Below are 20,965 nucleotides of genomic sequence, written 5' to 3'. Positions count from 1 at the left end.
CAAACCATTATTTAATTATGATTAAATAATGGGGTAGGTGCCAAAGCGAAAGAGCACATGAAGAGATCATTGCCCTTCTCCTTTTACAGAGTAGGCGGTCTCATTTTACTCAACCCTCAAAATCAGTACACAACAGAGATAAGACAGGAAAGAAAACAGGCAGAAAGAAGAAGAAGGGGTGAGGGAAGAGAAGAAAAAAAAATATTTTGCAGATGTAGTTAGTGAGTTATTCAACCATCATTCTTAACACCTGTCTACTTTGCCTGCCTCACCACAGAGCCTGAGAAAGTCAAATAGTCACTTTCCAGACTCCCCTGCAGCTGAAAGTTACCTTGTGAAACATATCTGCACAAGAAGACATGAAAAAATTCTGAGAAATTTCTGGAAAAACATTTTTTTTTTTACCCTCCTTGACAAAATGGGAGAAAACTTGAGGAGAAAGTCTCTAACTCATGCCCACTTCTCGTGAAGACATGATGCTTGCAACGGCAGCCCTGAGAGGGAAGTAGAGATGTGAACCCAGTGCCCTGATGTCATGGAGTCTGTGAACCAACCTCAGAACTGCTACTCCTTTTGTTTATGGGAGGAAATTAATGACTTTGTTGTTTATGCCACTGTTAGGTGAACTTGCCATTATTTACAGCCCAAAGTATTTACAACTCAGGTTCTGGCCTAGATTCTGGGTATGGTTAACCACTGTCGTCTTTCTTTCCAAGATGTGGTTCTTGAGAAGTCACATGCTTCCTACATTATAGGTAGAACTTATCTTGAAACTATCTCAATCTCCTTTCTCTCAAGGCCCATGGGGACCAAACAAATAGAAAATGAATAGAAAAATAGAAAAAGCTAATTATGTGCTATAAAACCAAAGCTAAGCAGGATATGGCTATTACAATCATGCCAACTTAATAAAATATTAATCCTAGTAAATAAAATATCTGATACTTACATAAAAAGAGAGTTTATAGAATGTGAGAGACACATTTATCTTATAGTGAGTACCTGTATTTATTGAAACTTAACACAAAATAGAGACATTTAAGGACAGTGCTGCTCCTAAAAACAAAAGGTGAGTATGTCCACATGTACTGGGCCACTCAGAGACCCCTCATCCTTACCATATTCCAGAGAAGCAAAATAGCACCGGGTCACTTTATTTGACTGTGAACAAGCTATAGTGTACAAAACTGAAGAGAGGGAAGCAGAAATTGGGAAACTGTCTTAACCTTGTGTGAGAGAGGACAGACTTACCAATCTCCAAACTATCTCAATCTCTGCCAAAGTCAATGTCCCTGCCCAGTTCCTAAACTTAAACTAACCAAGCTTTTCCATATTTAAGTATTGCTATTCTTAAAAAAGAGGTGAGGACCAGTATTAGCCTTCAGTTCCATGCTTGGACTCTCCTCTATATCTAGGAAGAACCAGAATTTGTATATACCCTGAGCTTCCCCTATTTGCCTCATTTTATTCATACAGGATCTATATGTAAGCTTTTGTCTCAGGTTCTGGTTTCCATTTTAGTCCTCCAATAAGGACCAGAAATAACTCCAAAATTCTAACACATTAGGTTTTAGCCTCAATGCTTTTAAATTTAACAGAATCTGCCCAGAAGGCCAAATCCTATCTCTCTATCCCAATTTCTGACTGATGCTTTAAGAGCGTGACTCTAGAGCCAGACTGAGCTACAATTTTAACTCCTTTACTTATTAAGTGTATGATCTTTGGCAGGTTACCTAACCTCTCTGTCATTCAGTATACTCAGCTGAAAATGGACATGATAATAACAGTATTACCTTTTAGGGGTGTTACAAAGAATAATGAAAATGGAAATGACAAGATTATTACCTCACAGGAGTGTTAGGAGGCATAAAGGAGTTAATAAAAGTTAAGTACCTAGAATAGTGCTTCACATAGAGTAATTAAAAGATTAGCATTCATTCACCACCATGGGTAGTTTTACACCTGGTCAGAAACTACCACTACGTGTCCTCAACTTTCCAACAAGATCCTCTGAAAATAGATGCCAACTCATGTGTGACTGGAGTTTGCCTTTTGAATACCAGTGTAAGCAACTGGCTACCTTCTTTGGGGTGGATACTTCTGGGTTAGTTCCCCTAGTCTTGGTTCCACAATTTCTGGTTTATTTTCCTTTCCCCACTGTTAGGGTCCGAGTAAATCTCATGGTTGAGAACTGTAGGTCTGACAAATGTGACTCTTGGTCACATTACTGTTCTGCTCAAAAGTTTTCATTACCAAAATGGATTTTCCATATGAGTCCTTTCCAATACTCTTTAACATTTCAATATTTCATATCAATCAGATTACCACCTAGCTAGGGAGTTCATTCATTTCCAATGAGTGATCTGCAGCACCTTAACTTAACCCACCTTGTTCACATGCTTGGAATGCTCCTCTCTCATTTTTGCCTATCTAAATCTTATGCTACAAAGCTCAACTCAAAAGTTACTACCTTCCTAAAGTTTTCCCTGATCACCTAACAGGAAATGATCTTTACATTCTAGCTGGAATGGTTCTTTTAACACTTATTATATTCTTTTTTCTTAGCTCTAAGAAATCAATTATAAATTGTATACCTTCATAATTAATTCATAAATCACATACGTTATTGTCTGTTGTTGCTACTATTGTTGGCTTGTGTACATTTATAGTACATAAATACAGTTACAGTCTAAAGGCACAAGTTTCACACAAAGGAGACGCACTCATAGCAAGACCTGAGATTAGCCTGTACTAACCAGATAGGGTATCACAAAGGATCTCAGAACATAGGTCCATAAATAAAACAGAAGTCTATTTCTCTCTTGTCCTAGTTCAGAGGAAGGAAGGCAGTATACAATGTGTTATCCAGAGACCCAGATGATAGGCTCTCTGCCATCCTCAAGATTAGGCTATCAGCTCAAGATTAGGCTATCAGCTTTGATATCAAGGTTACTGTTATTACTTGGCTAATAGGAAGGGTGAAAAGAAATGGGGTGCAAGTAGCTTCCTTTCAAATAAGTTGCACACATTACTTTGACTCACATTCTGTTGGCTTGAACTCTGTCACATGGGAGATACTCTAACTGGGTGGCTGGATGCCATTTGCTCTACTAAAACCAAGAAGAGTTACAATTATTAAAAAGAGGATGACGACAATGGATGTGATTACATTCTGTTTCATATACATACTATTACATTCCCCACTCTCCTTTATACTCTCCTCTTTCCTGTGCCTTATTCATGTGTTAACATTACACACAGGCACACACACACACAGTGCCAGGGAATGCTAACTGCCCACCTAATACCCATTTTCTCCTTTGTCATTCACAGAGTCTTGATTTCATTTGGAGGTGCAATGTGCTAGAAGGTTATATTCCTAGCCTTTTAGAGGTAGTGTATGAGGAAAGGAAGTTCTATAAAGGATATTGCCACAGTTGGGAGAAACTCTTTCATCTTCATATTTGAACTGTAATGGCCAGAGCAGTAGCAACCATTACATAACCATAATTGAAAGGTAAAAAACTTTAGAGAGTTTGACCTCCACCTCCTTGAACCATACGAAACAATGTCAGCTACTACCTTACAGATTTTCTAGAAAGTAAGACAAAAACAAATCCTATGGCATTATGCTACAATAGTTCCATTTCCATGTGTTTAGATATCTATTTATAACACTTGCCCAAAGTATTGTCACTCATATATAAAGCAATCTCAAAATATTAAACGTGTCCAAAACTTTGTCCTGAAACTTGGTCTATCCTTAGTGTTTTCTATCACGTAAGTCGTGCCATCATCTACACAGTGGCTGAAAACATACACCTGTCAATAATCCTTGACAATTCCTGCTCCTTTATCTCCCACTCTAAATAAACATAAATGTTTCTTTTTTTTCTTAATTCTTTTTTCAATGTTTATTTGTGTTTGAGAGAGAGAGACAGAGTGTGAGCGGGTGAGGGGCAGAGAGAGAGGGAGACACAAAATCCGAAGCAGGCTCCAGGCTCCGAGCTGTCAGCACAGAGCCTGTCTTGGGGCTCAAACTCATGAACCGTGGGACCATGACCTGAGCGAAGTCAGATGCTTAACCAACTGAGCCACCAGGAGCCCCAAACGTAAATGTTTCTAAAGTTTTCCTAATTTACGCTATTCCTACTACTGCTGCCCTAATTTTAGTCCTCAGCTTTGTGGTCTCAACTTATGAGACTGTGTCCTATGAGACTCCCTTCTGTGTGTGCCTAGCTGTAGGTTTTATTATTTCTAGCCTACACCTTTTAGGGCTATGAAACCAAAGCTCCAGTTTGCCCCGGTACATAAAATTCCCTTAGCGCCTTCAGTGCTACCATTATCTTTGTGGAACCCTACATTCTCTTATATCTTGACTGGATAAATACTATGTATCTTTCCAGTATTTCAATACTTTTAAGAAATGAAATTTAACTATATTCAGCATTTTTAGTTGAATAGGGGTGGGGACATTCAGGTTATGTCCAGCCAGACATATTTTGTGATTTAGTTTGTTATTAAGTTTTGATCTTATATTTGGTAGATTTTATCTATAGAAATTCCAAGGGCCTGAATTTGGGAAGTATTCCCTTACAAGGATTTGATTTTGCTTCTGTAGAGAGCCAACTGAAAACTGTTTTGTCTCATTCAGGTCATGGCTTAGTATGGACTTTTCAGGTTCAGCTCCCCCACCATGCAGGAGGCCCAACATCAGTCTCTAGACAAGGCACATCAGGCACTGTGACAAGCAATTGCCTCAGGACGACACTGTCTGCTACCTTATGACTCCAGTTCCCTGCTCTGGTTTCAACTCCTCTTCCTCTTCTCTCCTTTTAACTGTTAGGTTTTGATTTTTCTTGATCCATAGAGATTTTCCTTATTTTTTGTTGACTCAGCAATGCTTAAAAAAATACATGTTCTAATTTAGCCAGGATCTAGCTGAACTTGTAGGAGGATTCCTCAGAAAAATCACACCCCCCACAGTGCTGGAAGTCAAATACATGCTGTTTTGAAAAAAGAAACCATGCTTTATTCCTCTACATTTGTCAAACTTCCAGTATTAAAAGACCACAGTAAACAAAAAATATTTGTATAATAAAATACATATCATAGGAGGCAGAAAATAATGTCAAGTCTTTACTGAAAAGACAGCAATTCTATGTATTCTTGCAATGATGGGATTAAGTCACTCCTATTACTTTGACTAAGAAATTAGCCATACCTTTCTATATGATACAATGCCTGTTTAATGCTGACATTAACCACCTAATACTATCATAGGAGTATACCACACACTAGATATCTGATAAATCTCTAAATATAAGATAAACTTATTTTCAAACAGTATGCTACAATTTTCAAATGATGTGCTCAAGATTTTTTTTTTTTCAACTTCCAGATGCCTTTCCCCATGAAGTACTTCTAAATTTAAAGCAATTATATCAAAAGTTAATCCTCAGAGACAGTGCAGATGACTATATAGGTATCTAGCTCCCTTAAAATTCCTACTGGTGACATAAATAGGGAAACTGTAATATGAGAGGTATTATGTGACTTTGAAAATTTTCCATTTGATACAGAAATGGCACAACCAGATTGAAAGATGCCACTAAAAGACTTTCTGCAGTCCTCCTGTGGTTGAAAACAAAACAAAAGTAAACGGAGGGGGATCTATGGGAGAATCACCTTAATACCCTGCAACACATTAATTCCAGGGGAGGGGGGGGGGAACGTGAAGGCACTGACGGTAGGAGAAGACCGCCTGGCACTGGACTCAGAGGCGGGCTGGGGAAAGACCCGAGCACACATCTGTGCCCTAACAAGAGGCGCTCCTAGGAGGCACTTCCTATGGAGGCCAGGTTAGAAGTGCTATAAAACCACCTGAGGTGACTCTCCAAGGTCCTAGATCTTTCTCCACTCCTCCTGTACTCCTAAGCCTCTGCAACGGTCACATACATTTAGAGGAAAAGTCCCTCAGACTGGGCCCAAAGGACACAGAGCACTAACACCAACTGTTTTTGTTTTTTTTTTTCCCACTAACACCAATTTCTGACAGAATACATGACAGACAGATATAAATACTTCTGTGAAGCTCAACAAACACATACAAATGACCAAGTCCAGACGCAAAGAAAAAAAAAGTGATTTCCTGCTTTGTGCTCAGTTTTAAGGAAAACATAAAAACTTCCTAGGAAACCCCCTCAGAGATATGTTCCTCATGCTTCATTGGTAATATCCATTCCTAAATAAATGAAATTACCATAATTAATTGAGACTGAAAGTCCTCTATTTCTGTGGTGCCCGGCTGGCTGAGTCAGAAAAGCATGTGACTTTTTATCTCAGGGTCATTAGTTCGAGCCCCATGTTGGGTATAGAAATTATTAAAAACAAAAAAGAAAAAAGAAGAAAGCCATCTATTTCTGAGGCGATAGAAGGGTACAATCTTCTTAAAGACTGATGCCTGAAAAAAATTATAATTCAGTTAGCAAGGAAAAAGAAATATGTGGATCTAGATAGGTAACCAGTAGTGTTTCCTCTAGCACTTTTCTACCTTTACAGAAAAAACAACCGGAAGAATTTCTCCTCCGACTTCTGGGGGAAAAAATGATGTAAGTCTTTCAAGTTAATTATGACAGTAATAATCAATATGAAGACAAAATGCTGACACAATTCAAGCTTGGGAAAATATATACATTCTGTAAAGCACTGCAATAAAACTGTTTCTGGTATTTCTTGTTCTCCTAGGAACCACTGGCTCATAATGTATAAATATTTAAAAGCAGTCTTTAAAACATATGGTATAACTTCGGTATTCATAATGACTCAGAGAGCTCTGAGGTATTTTTGAAAACTGACATTCATGGCAGGCCACCTCCACGATCTACCACAGTACACTGGGTAAACATATCATGTACAACACATATTGTTTGCACAGTACGTATCATCATGAGAAGTTGCAGTGCACATACCAGACTTTCTGACTATACTACGTTGGACTATTAATAACTCAAATTTACATCCCAAAGGGCAACACTGCCCCAATTCAAACTGAAAACCAGCTGTGTAAACAAAGTGAGGGCGAGGGGCAGGTGTGTAAGATATGAAGGGAGAGACACATGACACACTTGACCATTCAGAGATATAACTCCATGGACCCTGAGTGCTAGATCTATGACAGGGAATATGCCAACTCTGTGGATGCAAACCTCATGCCCTGTAAGTTAGTTTTAATGTACTGATCGAACTGTACAGTGGTGGATTCCCATTCTAGTAAGGAATACAAGAACGATATAGCATATATTGCATATACAAAATAAGACTATATGCATATTCTATCTATCCAAATAGTTACTGCTATATAGTCCATAATAAACTGTCTGCTGTTGTCTGCCTTCACAGACACACACACACACACACACACACACACACACACACACACATACACACACACACACACACACACCTGCTCATCAACCAAGTTAAGCTATCAGAATTTTAGTAGTATTCATAATTATCTTGCATGTTCCTTTGCTTGTCCTATATTTTTCCCCTTGATTTTGTCTTGTTTCTAGCCCTTAAGTTTATTATGCATTTATTACATGGTATCCTGCCCTCTATATTTGGTTTCCCCAGGTTTTAGTCTAAGCTCTGTACTTCAAGGACATTTTATGGGTTAATTATTCTAGCACTCTGCACCCTGGACTTTGATATGCCCTCCTGGGCCCTTTTGGAGTCAGCCTTTGGTTTGGATCTGCAAATGTGCATGTGAACAGAGTTTCTAAGTCTGTGTATGGGAGAGGTCAAAATAACTGTAAATAATCTTTTGTTTTAAAGTTTATTTATTTCTTTTAAGAGAGAGAGAGAGAGAGCGCGCAAGAGAGAGAGCATGCACACACACACACACACACACACACACACACACACACACGCATGTCCCAGGCAGGCTCCACACTGAGAGAATGTTATAGCAGAATAACATTTGGGGTCTGAACCCACGAACTGTGAGATCATGACTTGAGCCAAAGTCAGGTGCTTAACCAACTGAGCCACCCAGGCGCCCCTAAATAATCTTGAATAGATTTCCACAAATCATCTTTTAGAATTCTGTATGTCTCCTAACAGAACCATAATAAATATCTTGTTTTTCAAACATGCTGTTCATCAGAATTACCTATAGAGCTTCTTAAAAACATTTACATTCAAGTGCCATTCCTGGAGATTATAATTCAGCAAGTCAGAAGCAGGTCCCTCGCATCTATATACTGAAAGCATCATACTTGATCCAGCTGGGCAGCCAGAATTAAGAAACACTATTATAAAACTTGCAGGAGACGGTTCATCTCTTCTTTCTTTCACTACAGCCAAGATAGGGCAAGAAAATGGAGACAAGGGTGTGGGAAAGAGAGAAGGAATAAGTTACCTTTGCCATCTGGCTTTTGAGATGAGAAAATGTGTCAGTCCAAAGCTCAGCAAAACTGCAACGTAAATAGGATTGGGTTGCCTTTGTTACTCCTCTATGACTTATTTTTCTACATTTTTCTCCTATCTTTTGGCTTTCCACCGCTTTCCTTGACCTCCAAAACATTTGAAGGTACTCATGTTGTAATACATCTCCACCTGCTTCCTTCATATCACTCAGTCCTGTTGTTTTCTGCTTATCCTTCGCTTTCCTGACAAGTAAAACTCCCAACTTTGTTTGTTTCAGGTATGCATAAGAAATGCAAGCAGCACTAAAATACTATTAGCTTTTCCCGCTTAAGCCTAGTATTCTTTGCCTGATAATCTCAGCTAAGATAGTTTTGATAGGAAGGCCTTTCCCAGAATTGACTCTGCCTATAGGAGGGAAAATCAGTCTGTAGCTGCTGGACACAGCTGTAACAAACCTTCCAAACATTTTTTTCTTGTCTAAATCCTGGGGCCAAAAATGTCATATCAACTCAGTGAACAATGGCAACTTCCACTCTAGAGAAGGAAAGGACCCAAGAGCAATGCTTGAGATCTGTTAACTGAGAGACTTCCATTTCCAGAGTGTGAAAATTTGTAGGTGTTTAGTTTAATCTTCGCAGAAGATCCAAAGATTATTTTATGAATGGCTAAGTATTAAATAAATAAACTAAGAGAACCAAGGAGAGATTCTGGGGAAACGATTTGTGGGTAAACTGAAATGAGAAAACAGAGGTCTCATTCAGTCTAAAAACTACTTTTCTATCCACTGAAATGATCATTAGAATTACCATTATCACTGCCTCTGAGAAAGACACAAGGAAAAACAGGATGGGAGAAAAGACAAAGAGAAACAGTAACTATGAAAGGCAAAGAGAATGAAACGATTTTGAACACTTACCACCCCATGCCTTTGTTTACTGCCTGCAATGCCTTTTCCACTTCTTTGTCTGATTAACTCCTGCTGACCTTTTAAGACACAGTTGGGTATTGCCACCCTGGGAACTCAACATCAGCTCCCATCCCTCCCTCAAAGACTGGGCTAGATGTTATTCTGCTATAAAACACAGGTGTAATATTCTGTCTTATAGTACTTACTACATTCCTTTGAAACTAATGTTTGAGGATCAGAAAATAGAAACACTGGTGCCATATTTTGTGTTCTCCAAACTTTACATTGACCCGACCAACTGTTCATTAAATTTTGGTTTGCTGAAAGAAAAGTACCACTATTTTAAGAAAATATAACTATTTAAGACTGAATAAATAAAAAAAAAATAGCATATGAAATACCTTGGAATCATTAAAAAGAATAAGTCAACATCCTATGTGCTGATATAGAAAGATGATCATAATATGTAAAGTGAAAAAAATAAGGTAATAAACTATTTATCTTTTGGTTCCCTAAAATATAAGAATATAGAATGTGCGCATACATGTATACATTTTCTTCCCTGGAAAAACACACAAGAAACCAAAAATATGGGTGGGGAAACTTTTATTCTCATTTAAAAAATCTTTCTATATTATTGGAACTTCATATTCTAAATTCTAAATGATTTTTTACAAACTAAGTTACTAACAGGGACTATCTTGTTCCTAGGATTAAGGGCTATTTTTTTTTTTTAAACCCCTTGAGGGTGAAGATGATATCTCTTACATTTTAATATCATCACTGCTTAGCACAGTATGGAACATAGGGGGCATTTGATGAATGTTGAACTACACTGAACTCTGCCTGTCATCTATTTGAGTCTTTTACTTCTTTCCCAAAGTACTTTTATGAGCCCCTCCCTCATCTCTCTTTATTGTACATGAAGTGCCAAGTACCATGCCTTGAAGACAGTAGCTGGCCAAGAAACGTTTATTCAATCATATTATCTCCTACCAGTATGAAATACAGCCACAACTAAACTACAAATTTTGATTCAATTGTGGGTTAGTAAATAAACATCCCAAAGTGACAGAACCAGCTAAGGCGATCACTCCAGAGGGAGAATCAGGTGTGGAAAAATGGGTGTGACAGAGAATACAAAACAAAGCTGAAAAAGAGGATCTCGACGGTGGTAGGAAGTACTGAGATCAGGTCTGAGACCTGATTACACACAGCAATGGCTGCAAAGGTCCAGCAGGACCACAGACGGCAGTCCTAAGATGGCACTGCCTCAAGAGGAGAGGGGTCCTTAGGAAGGGGAAGGCATCTCTGAGGGCATGATGACCATAAAATGAAAGAAGCAAGAAGGCAGTTGAAATGAAAGACCCTGTTTTTCTTTTTTCTTTTTTTTTTTTTTTTTTTTTTACATTTATTTTTGAGAGACAGAGTGAGACAAAGTGGGAGTGGGGAAAGGTCAGAGAGAGAAGAAGGCACAGGATCGGAAGCAGGCAGCAGCTCTGAGCTGTCAGCACAGAGCCTGACGCAGGGCTTGAACTCAACAAGCTGTGAGATCATGACCTGAGCTGAAGTCAGACACTCAATCGACTGAGCCACCCAGGTGCCCCTGAAATGAAAGATCTTATGCTGCAGGACAGCATCTCTGAATTAAAGGACACATCGAGCATCCACACCTTCCCGCAAAAGGAGATGATTATTAAAGAAACTCCATTTCACTGTACCCTCAGAAGAGGAAGCTCTTGAACTAAGAATCAAACCTCCCCCCTACATAGAACCTTACACTATTGCTGATGCAGGAAAACATTACTCATTAATAATTTAAAAGCTGTTAAGACTCTGATTGTATTAAAGGTAACATTCTTCATTTCTTTTAGGGAAGATGAATAAAAAGACTGTAAAATAATGTAAATATATGGGTATACAGTTTGGTATAAACACTTTTCTAGTTTTAGGTTCACTTCCCTCCCAATTTTTATGTTGAAAATTTTTGGACTCAGAGAAAAGTTGGAAATAATGGCATAACAAATATATATATATATGCTCCATCTAAATCAAACTGTTGTTAACTTTTTGCCAATTTGCTTTCTCTCACTCTGTATATGTCTACGTATTTACAACCTTACTTGTGTGCACCTTTCCCAAAGGAGAGTTTTGAAAACACATAAAAGAATTCAAATTCTATTAACTTTTATTTCATAAAAACCTTTGTCAGTTTTAAGGATGACCTCTATGTCACCCAGTCAAATTTCAGTAGAATTAATCAATCATAATTTTTTTTTTTACCTCTTGAACATGACTAAACGAAAAAAATCAAAACTTCCTATTCACCTGGGTTTTAAAACTGAGAAAAGCATAAATCCCGTCCATATGCACACATATTCTTGACCTAAAAATTCTTAGCAAGTGGTGCTAGATGTTGATAAAGACTTCATTATACTAATAGAAAAGAGAGCTGCTAATGTTAATAGACTGAATAACCACCTAATCTGAACCAGAGGTTTTGAAACCATACCTTATGGAGAGATATAACGTATCAAGTGGATGAAACAGAGGAATTTCAGGAGCTGCTCTGGAAAGGCCAGAGGATGCAAGTCCTCCCACAATACTCTACCTTGTTCCTCAGGTCCTTTCTCAGTCCAGACTGCAGTCTGAATATTGTTTTGATGCAATTGCACAGTTATGCAGACTTTTATTTTATTTTTGTTTATCTTTAATCATTTTTATTTTATTTTTTGATTGATTTACTTATTTTTTTTATATTAAATATATTGTCAAATTGGTTTCCATACAACACCCAGTGCTCATCCCAAAAGGTGCCCTCCTCAATACTCATCACCCCCTTTCCCCTGCCTCCCACCCCCCCATCAACCCTCAGTTTGTTCTCAGTACTTAAGAGTCTCTTATGGTTTGCCTCCCTCCCTCTCTGTAACTCCCCCCCCCCTTCCCTCCCTCCTGGTCTTCTGTTAAGTTTCTCAGGATCCATATATGAGTGAAAAGATATGGTATCTGTCTTTCTCTGCCTGACTCATTTCACTTAGCATAATACCCTCCAGGTTCCATCCACGTTGCTGCAAAAGGCCACATTTCATTCTTTCTCAGTGCCAAGCAGTATTTCATTGTATATATAAACCACATCTTCTTTCTCCATTCGTCAGTTGATGGACATTTAGGCTCTTTCCATAATTTGGCTATTGTTGAAAGTGCTGCTATAAACATTGGGGTACATGTGCCCCTGTACATCAGCACTTCTGTATCCCTTGGGTAAATTTCTAGCAGTGCTACTGCTGGGTCATAGGGTAGTTCTATTTTTAATTTTTGGAGGAACTTCCACACTGTTTCCCAGAGCAGCAGTTATGCAGATTTTTAAAACCAGAGTATGTTGACTCTTCAAAATACAGTAAAGAACTTTCTTCAAAAAATTATCAATATTCTTTACAAAACAGAGGCTTTGGAAATGAAAGCAAACTTTGCCACTGTACATTCACCTCAAAATAACTCAGCTTTACTATTTAAGCAAATCTATATATTACAAGTATTTTTAAACAGAAGTTCTCTAAAATTTACCACATAAAATTTTTAAATATTTACAGTTTTTAGCACTCATTAAGACCATTTTATGAACCAAAAAAAAACCCTATAATATTACATGAGGTATTGGACATCAAATTTCTTTTGCAGTAACATTAAAATTGCAAGGAAATCAGATATGCTCAAATGTTAATTCAAATGTTACTGTCAACAATAATAAAAAGGAGAGATACAAAGTAGCCGTTATGCTCAAATAAAGAGAACTATGAGACATGGAAAACTTTGTACCTTTGTGCAGGTTTTCAAATTCTTCAGATAAGAGGTGATAGCAACAACCCACACTGCAAACTCCCTTGATTTCAGGCTGGGAAGTAAATATTCGCAGGGTATTTGGAGCAAGATCACCGCAAGTATGGAGGCCTACCATCAGACAATCCTTTAACAATGAGAAGAAAAAATAAATTTTGGCATTAAGAGGAGGGCTAAAAAAACATTTCAGGTGAAGATTTTAAATGTTCGTTAGACTATATGGAGCTTTTAAAAATGATCAAATTCTACCTAGAAAGTATTCTATGTTTTTTTTTTTTTCTCTCATTATGAATAATTATTTCCTTTATAGGCAAAGTGTGTAAGATCTTTCATCACAACTAACATACTTTTGAGTTGACTTTCTAGTGGTTTTGATTACTTATCTGTTTGAATTTTCTCTGATCTCTTTTACAACTACTGTTTGCTTAACTATTAGCCAAATTAAAGCCTGGCCAGTCAAATGTAGCATCCATTACTAGGACAAACTTGTGATTTGAGACACATTTATACCTTTTAGTCAGTTTTTTATTCACTTCTGTACAAACTGCCTACCAAAACTTTCAAAACGTTGTCATTAAGAATAAGCGTGTTAAGGGGCGCCTGGGTGGCGCAGTCGGTTAAGCGTCCGACTTCAGCCAGGTCACGATCTCGCGGTCCGTGAGTTCGAGCCCCGCGTCGGGCTCTGGGCTGATGGCACAGAGCCTGGAGCCTGTTTCCGATTCTGTGTCTCCCTCTCTCTCTGCCCCTCCCCCGTTCATGCTCTGTCTCTCTCTGTCCCAAAAATAAAATAAAATAAAATAAAATAAAATAAAATAAAATAAAATAAAATAAAAAAAGAATAAGTGTGTTAAGTTGGCAATTCTACTGCAACACCAAAAAAGTATATTCATTGCATAAAATGTGGCAATATTAAACTAAATAGAAAATTTTTGTTTTAAATTAATGTTATAACATGAATTTTATGTAACAGTTCTCCTATGAAATGTTTCTTTTAATTGCCCAAAGCCTAATTTAAACGTACACACATACAGAATGGGAACAAACACATATATTCACAGAGCTTAACCATTATACCAAGTTTGTTCTAACTTCCTCATCTGTAAAATGAATATAATAATAGTCCCTACCTCAGTGGATAAAACTTAAATAAGTTAATACTGGTAAAATGACATAGTACAATCTCTAGCACACAATAAAATTCATTAAGTGCTTTCTATTCTTATCATCATCATGATATATGTGTAAGAGAGGTATAAATCTCTCTTTAAAAACAGTTTTTTTAATGTTCATTCATTTTTGAGAGAGAGAGATACAGCGTGAGTGAAACAGAGAGAGAGGGAGACACAGAATCTGAAGCAGACTCTGGGCTCTGAGCTGTCAGCACAGAGCCCTACGTGGGGCTCAAACTCACAAACGGTGAGATCATGACATTAGCCGAAGTCTGACACTTAACTGACTGAGCCACCCGGGCGCCCCTAAATCTCTCTCTTTAAACTTAGCTTAGTTCTGCCTAAAGATAATACAAGAACATTTAACTTCATTCTTTACTATAGTCATCATATGATATTAGTTAATAATATTATCAAGTGGCAGACAAAAATATGCAATCACTATTTTATCCTAATGATAAAATATTTAAATATTATATATGTTGTTATAAAGAGGAGAGGGGAGGTATTAATTAATTTGGGTTATTATGTTAATTCACTGTAGGACTCAAGAAATATTCTCCCAGTACATCTTATATTAGACAGATTCTTGTAATAGTTTGCATATAGCTTTGATCATACACTTTCAACAAGATTTTGAAAAATATAAACATATGATAATAAGCACTAAAATTTATGTATTTTGAAGTTAGTTAAAGTAATTGGGGTTCTTTATCCCTAAGAGAAAGTTAAGGTATAACCTAATTACTGATTTCATATGTAGGTAAAACAATTAATGAGAACTAACCAGTTTCCCTTATCTAGTGAAATACAAATGTTCAGAAAAAAAAATTCCTCATTCTAAAAGGACAAAACACTGGTTGACTACCAAACAAGGATTAAATAAAAACACTGGTCAGTTACCAAATAGGAATTGAAATTTACAAGGAACTCTACTATCTTTTGTTTATTCATTTCTTTAGGGAAGAATTTCTGAAAAATTTAGTAAGAATAGAGTATTACAACTTCAAAAGCTACATTGTTTTTTAAGATAATGAGGCCAAATGATTTCTAGAATCTCCTCTACTTAACATGCAATACTGCCTTTGATTAAGATATTTTGTCTCTCAATTACATGATCTGAATTACTTATAGTTTAGAAAAAGTTCAATTCATTTAAAAAATACTCAAGCTACTCTTGCTCAAGAAAATTGCATTATTTGGTTACCAAGGCTAATGTTAAACATAATATTGCCCTAGCTACCCTTTTACTGCAAATTTAAATTAAAATGTTAAGAGTTTTCTTGGACTGGAATTTTGAAAATCCCTACATTGCATAATAAAACTTATCTTGCTAGCTTTTGTGCTAGTACTTCTGTTTGATTTAGAAGGCTTGAAATGAGTGGAGGGCACTCTATTCTGGAAAACTGTTAATTGTCTGATTGTCAGATTTTATACTCTTGGCAGATTTTACAGCTATAGGAATCATGAAAAACTGCATATAATTTTATTTTCTTGGTCCTTTAGATTAATGTAATCAAATACGATATGTAGGTTAAGTAAGCTACTATTAAAATTTAACTCTATGTCTTTAAGAGTATTTTTGTAAATTAAATTAAGGAATTCAAAAGTGAAATCACCTCCAGGTCTTTAATAATATCATGCAGTTCTGAATCAGCAGTGATAAAAGATGTTAAAGGTGAGTATATATTTGATTCATTTGACTTTGATATCATTTTTCTTCTCTCTTTATTTGCTTCAGACATATTTCTTTTAGATGTTTGCAATGAAGTAGGTTCTACAGCATTAATAGGCAAAAGGTCTATAAGAGAAAAGGCATTTTCAAAACACAAATTTTCTTCTCGATGTGAATACACATGTAGGTTTTCCATTTGTGTTCTAATGTTAGAAATTACAGAATCCGAAAAATCTGGCAAAAAATCCGAGGTAGACATCTTTCCTTGATTTGCAGGACTGTTGTTACATATTCCCTCAATATCTACTTTATATTTAATTTCATCTTGCACTTTCCTTTCTTTTGCCATTTTTAATGCCAGTCCATTGCCATCTAATTTTGACCGAGTATGATAGACTTTCCAATGTTTCTTCAATTTCCTGTTTCTCTCCTTAGCTCCATGAGTATTGATATTTGAGGAATCAATTCCATAAACTTTTAAACCATACTTCAAGGACAAAAAAGAGCTTAGGTAGCCTTTTCCAGAACCCAGGTCAATTACCTAAAGTAAGAAAAAAGAATGAATGAAAGGATTTTAGTCAGATAAGAATAGAAAACATTCTCAGTATCTTTTTTAAAAACAAATAAAGAAACGGTTGTATAATTTATACAACCTGTTATGTTTATTTTTTATTTTAATTCTTTGATTCCTATTAAAAACCAACCACTTTCATCAATTTTATTCAACATTTTAAAAGAGGTTCTAGGTTGTATAATACGTCAAGGAAAAGATGTAAAAGACCTAATGGGAAATAAAACTGTCACTCTTCATAGAGGACATGATTATCTACAGAAGGTCTACAGGAATATACAAAAAGCTAACAAAACTAGAAAGTGAATTTAGCAATGTATCTGGATACAGGATCATTAGAAATTAATAATGAACCATCAAAACATATATAATAGCAAAGAACAATTAGATAATAAAATTTAAAACAAATTGAATTAAAATAGCATAAAAATAGAATATCTAGGAATAAATTTAACAAAGGTTCTGAAATAGCTATTCACTGAAAACTATAAAAGCAGAGAAAAAATTGAAAGTTCTAAATAAAGATATATCATTCATGAAATGAATGTTCATGAAATGGCAGACTCAAAATGAAGATGTCAATTCCCCAAAATGACTTACATATTCAACAAAAATCCTAATCAAAATCCCAGCAGATTTCTTAAAAAAAAAAATCGCAAGTTGATATTATAGTTTATATGAAAAGGCAGAGTACCTAGTATAACCAAAACAATTTTGAAAAAAAAAAAAAAAATAAGGTTGGACGATTACCCTGATTCAGGAAATAATATAACACTATAGTAATCAAAAACAGAAATAGACTCACACTTACATAATCAACTAATTTTTGACAAAATGGCTAAGGTAATTCAATAGAGAAGATAATGTTTTCAACAAATGGTGCTGGTATAATGGATGTATGTCTGGGGGAAAAATGCCTGTCACACAGCAAACACAAAAATTAATTAAAAGTGGATCACAAATCAGGAGCACCTGGGTGGCTTAGTCGGTTAAGCATCCAACTTTAGCTCAGGTCATGATCTCATGGTCTGTGGGACCAAGCCCCTTGTTGGGCCTGCTGACAGCTTGGAGCCTGGAGCCAGCTTCGGATTCTGTGTCTCTCTCTGCCCCTCCCCAGCTCATGCTCTGTCTCTCTCAAAAATAAATAAACATTAAAAAAAAAAAAGTGGATCACAAATGTAAATGTGATAGTAAAAACTATTAGATTCTGGAAAAAAACATGAGAAAATCTTTGTGACACTTGGCAAAGTTTTCTTATGTAGGACATAAAAAGTATGAACTACAAAAGAACTAATTGAAAAAATGGACTTTATGAAAATAAAAATTTTGCTATAAAAAATATGGTTAAAAATATTTGCAGATATATATCTGACAAATTGTTTGTATCCAGAATATATAAAATATATAAATAAATATAAATAAATATAATATAAATAATAATATATAAAAATTAAAATATATAATAAATATATATAAATATAAAATAAAAAATATATATTACAACTTAATAATAAGACAAGCAAACAACTTACAATTGGGTAAATATTTGAATGCACACTCCATTAAGGAAGACATACAAATGGCCAATAGGAAAAGATGCCTACTATCACTAGTCATCAGGGAAATGCAAACTAAAATCATAATGAGATGCACATAAATGTCAAGTGGTACAGGCACTCTAGAAAACACTGGCAGCTTACAAAGTTCAAACTTACACTTAGCTTACAACCTACAAATCCCATTCCGGGCTATTTGCCCAAGACAAATGAAAACATGTCCACACAAAATCTTGTATGTGAATATTCATAGCAGCTAAAAAAAATGGTAACATCTAAAATATCCATCAACTTGTAAATGGCAAAACAAATTGTAGTATATTCATACTATGGCATAAAGGAAAAACCAAGAGTAAATACAACATTGATGACTCTTAAAAGCTGTGAACTAAAGGAAACAAGTCAAAAAAAAGTTCTCATTCTATTTGATTCCATCTACACGATGTTCTAGAAAATTCAAAACTACAAGCAGAGCAGGGGTGCCCAGCTTGCTCAGTTGGTAGAGCAGGTGACTCTTGATCTTGGGGCCATGGGTTTGGGCCCCACGTTGGGGGTAGAATTTACTTAAAAAAAGAAAAATAAAACAAAACAAACAAACAAACAAAAACAACTACAAGCAGTTCAATAGTTACCTGAGAATGGAGAAAGAAATATTTTGTGAAAGGGAATGAGGAAACTTTTTATGGTGACAAATATTTTTTATTATGATGGTGGTTACACAACTGCAGACACTTACTAATCAAAATGTACACCTAGAATTGGTGAATATGTAAATTATACCTAAATAATGCTAAAAATAAGAGAAATATTACCAAGATTATTATTGTACTGCCATGTCATTTCGTAAGAAATAAATGGACAATTATAGGAATACTCTCTTAAGAAATATCTACTCTTATTATGTGTATCCTAAAATCAGTTAAAACCTGGTATAAGTCACTCAAGAAAACACTCTTATACTTGAAGTAATGCCAATAATTAAGTCCTCAAAAAATTTAGAATCTTGCAATTCAAATGAACACTCCAATGAGTTACCCATACGTAACATTCCAATAAATAATTCCCATAAATAAGCTTATACCCCTTTTGATGTTCATCTCTGGGCTAGATATTATGGGAAATACATAAGCATTATACATCTTGATCTTAAGGAATTACAACCTAACTAAAGATACAATACATATCATAAATATAAGGGCTATGCAGTAGAAACTCTATTAGTTTCTCCATATCTGAATCTCCAGTGAAAGCGAAGCTCTCCATTCCTTTCCTTCCATGAAGCACACTGATGCTGATGACAAGCTTAAAGTTAGCAAACAGTGAGTTGTTGCTAGCATCAGCACATTTGTTCCTATCAATGTAGATGTTTTCTTAACAAGAGATAATTGAGTTTGCTCCTTAACCTGTTTATGGCCAATTCCACTTGTGAATCAAGATATTTGTAATTCCTCTGGTTGTAAGATGGCTCCAGAAAGTCTAAGAATCATGTGTTCACAACAGAACATCTAAAAACCTTTTCAGTAATGGGCAAATTTTCCTAGAAAATCTGTCAGCTGACTCACACTTCTATTTTATTAATCCAAGTAGACTTTTATCTCCCTCCAAATTGGTCTTTTAGTAGCAATATGTAGTGTCAGCAATACAATGAAAACCTCTGTGGAATTAAGTAACATGCCGTGAAACTTTTTGCCTTCAAACTATGTGATCTGAATAGCAAAATCTCCACCATCCTGATCTTCTATCCCTTACCCACAATAGTCATTTCCTTCCTGGGTCAACTTACGGGTTTGAAAATAAATGATTCTCCAGTCCAATGCCTGGTGGGAGGTATCTTCCTAGTCTCCTAATTCTGTTTAGTATGGTACTATACTTCATATAGAAGAGTTATACTTTGTTGTCTGACCTAGAGATCTAACTACCATTCTAGGCTAATGAACCTAAAATTTATAAATCCAGTATGAAATTCTTCCATGAACTTCATACTCATATATCTTACAGTCTACCAAACATTTCCACTTGAATATCTAATAAGAATTTCAAAGTTAATGTGTTCAGAATGAAGTTCTTGATATTCTCTGTAAAACCTGCCTTTCCCATAATATTCTCCATCATAGTTAATGATATCTCTGTACATATTTCCAGGTGGAGATTAGGACTCCTTTCTTTCTCTTATACTCTCCATATGAAATGTGAGCAAATCTATAATCTCAGCAACTGCACCCTGAGCCTGGCTTACTGCAACAACCTCCTCATAGTCTCCCTGCTCCCATCTTTCCCTCAAGTCTATCTGATCATACTTCTCTTCTTAGCAAAATCTCTCATTGACTTTAATCTTATCTCTTACTAATCTCCTTTGTTACTGGGATTTTTGCCTTAACTCAAAGCTCTTCTCATGCTCAGATAGGAGCCAATTTCTGAAAGAACTAGCCTGAATGTCTATAAAGACTATGGTTAAAAAGTGCAAAGACAGTGCTCCTCAACACAGCAACCAGAGTGATTCAGTGTGTCCAATGGTTTCCCATCTCATTCAGGATAAAAGCCCAAAATATCACAATGGCCTCTGAGACTCTACAACTTCATGACCTGCCTTCTACCACTCCAACCTCAGCTCCTACTGCTTTGCCCCTGCTCTCTCCAATGGAGTTTATCTGGCTTACTGGCTGTTTTAAGAAGACACTAGGCATAGTCTTACTGTAGGATCATTGAGCATGTTATTGCTTCTCCCTGAAAAGCTTTTTCATCCAGGTATTCTAATGGATAACACTTTTACCTAGCAAGAGAGGTCTTAATTCAAATGAGTTTACAATGCGTTACTTGTTC

General features: G+C 36.0%; 1 protein-coding gene across 10 annotated transcripts in view; it reads right to left on the bottom strand.

Moving 5' to 3' along the window:
- The window catches only part of METTL25 (methyltransferase like 25), a 156,969-nt gene that overhangs the window by 100,198 nt on the left and 35,806 nt on the right, over nucleotides 1-20,965 (bottom strand). For all 10 annotated transcript variants that reach the window (XR_006709505.1, XR_006709506.1, XR_006709504.1 and 7 more), the window contains exons 4-5: nucleotides 15,963-16,559; nucleotides 13,154-13,301 (exon numbers count right to left, since the gene is read on the bottom strand). Coding sequence is in view for 4 of the 10 variants with exons in the window: in XM_045466615.1 (XP_045322571.1) it covers nucleotides 13,154-13,301; nucleotides 15,963-16,559 (745 nt within the window). In the remaining 6 variants the exon portion in view is untranslated. The remainder of the gene's footprint in view (nucleotides 1-13,153; nucleotides 13,302-15,962; nucleotides 16,560-20,965) is intronic.

The sequence above is a fragment of the Leopardus geoffroyi genome, chromosome B4 (assembly GCF_018350155.1).
Source record: "Leopardus geoffroyi isolate Oge1 chromosome B4, O.geoffroyi_Oge1_pat1.0, whole genome shotgun sequence".
NCBI classification, from domain to species: domain Eukaryota; kingdom Metazoa; phylum Chordata; class Mammalia; order Carnivora; family Felidae; genus Leopardus; species Leopardus geoffroyi.
The sequence above is the reverse complement of the archived record's forward strand: the minus strand, read 5'-3'. Positions and strand labels throughout refer to the sequence as shown.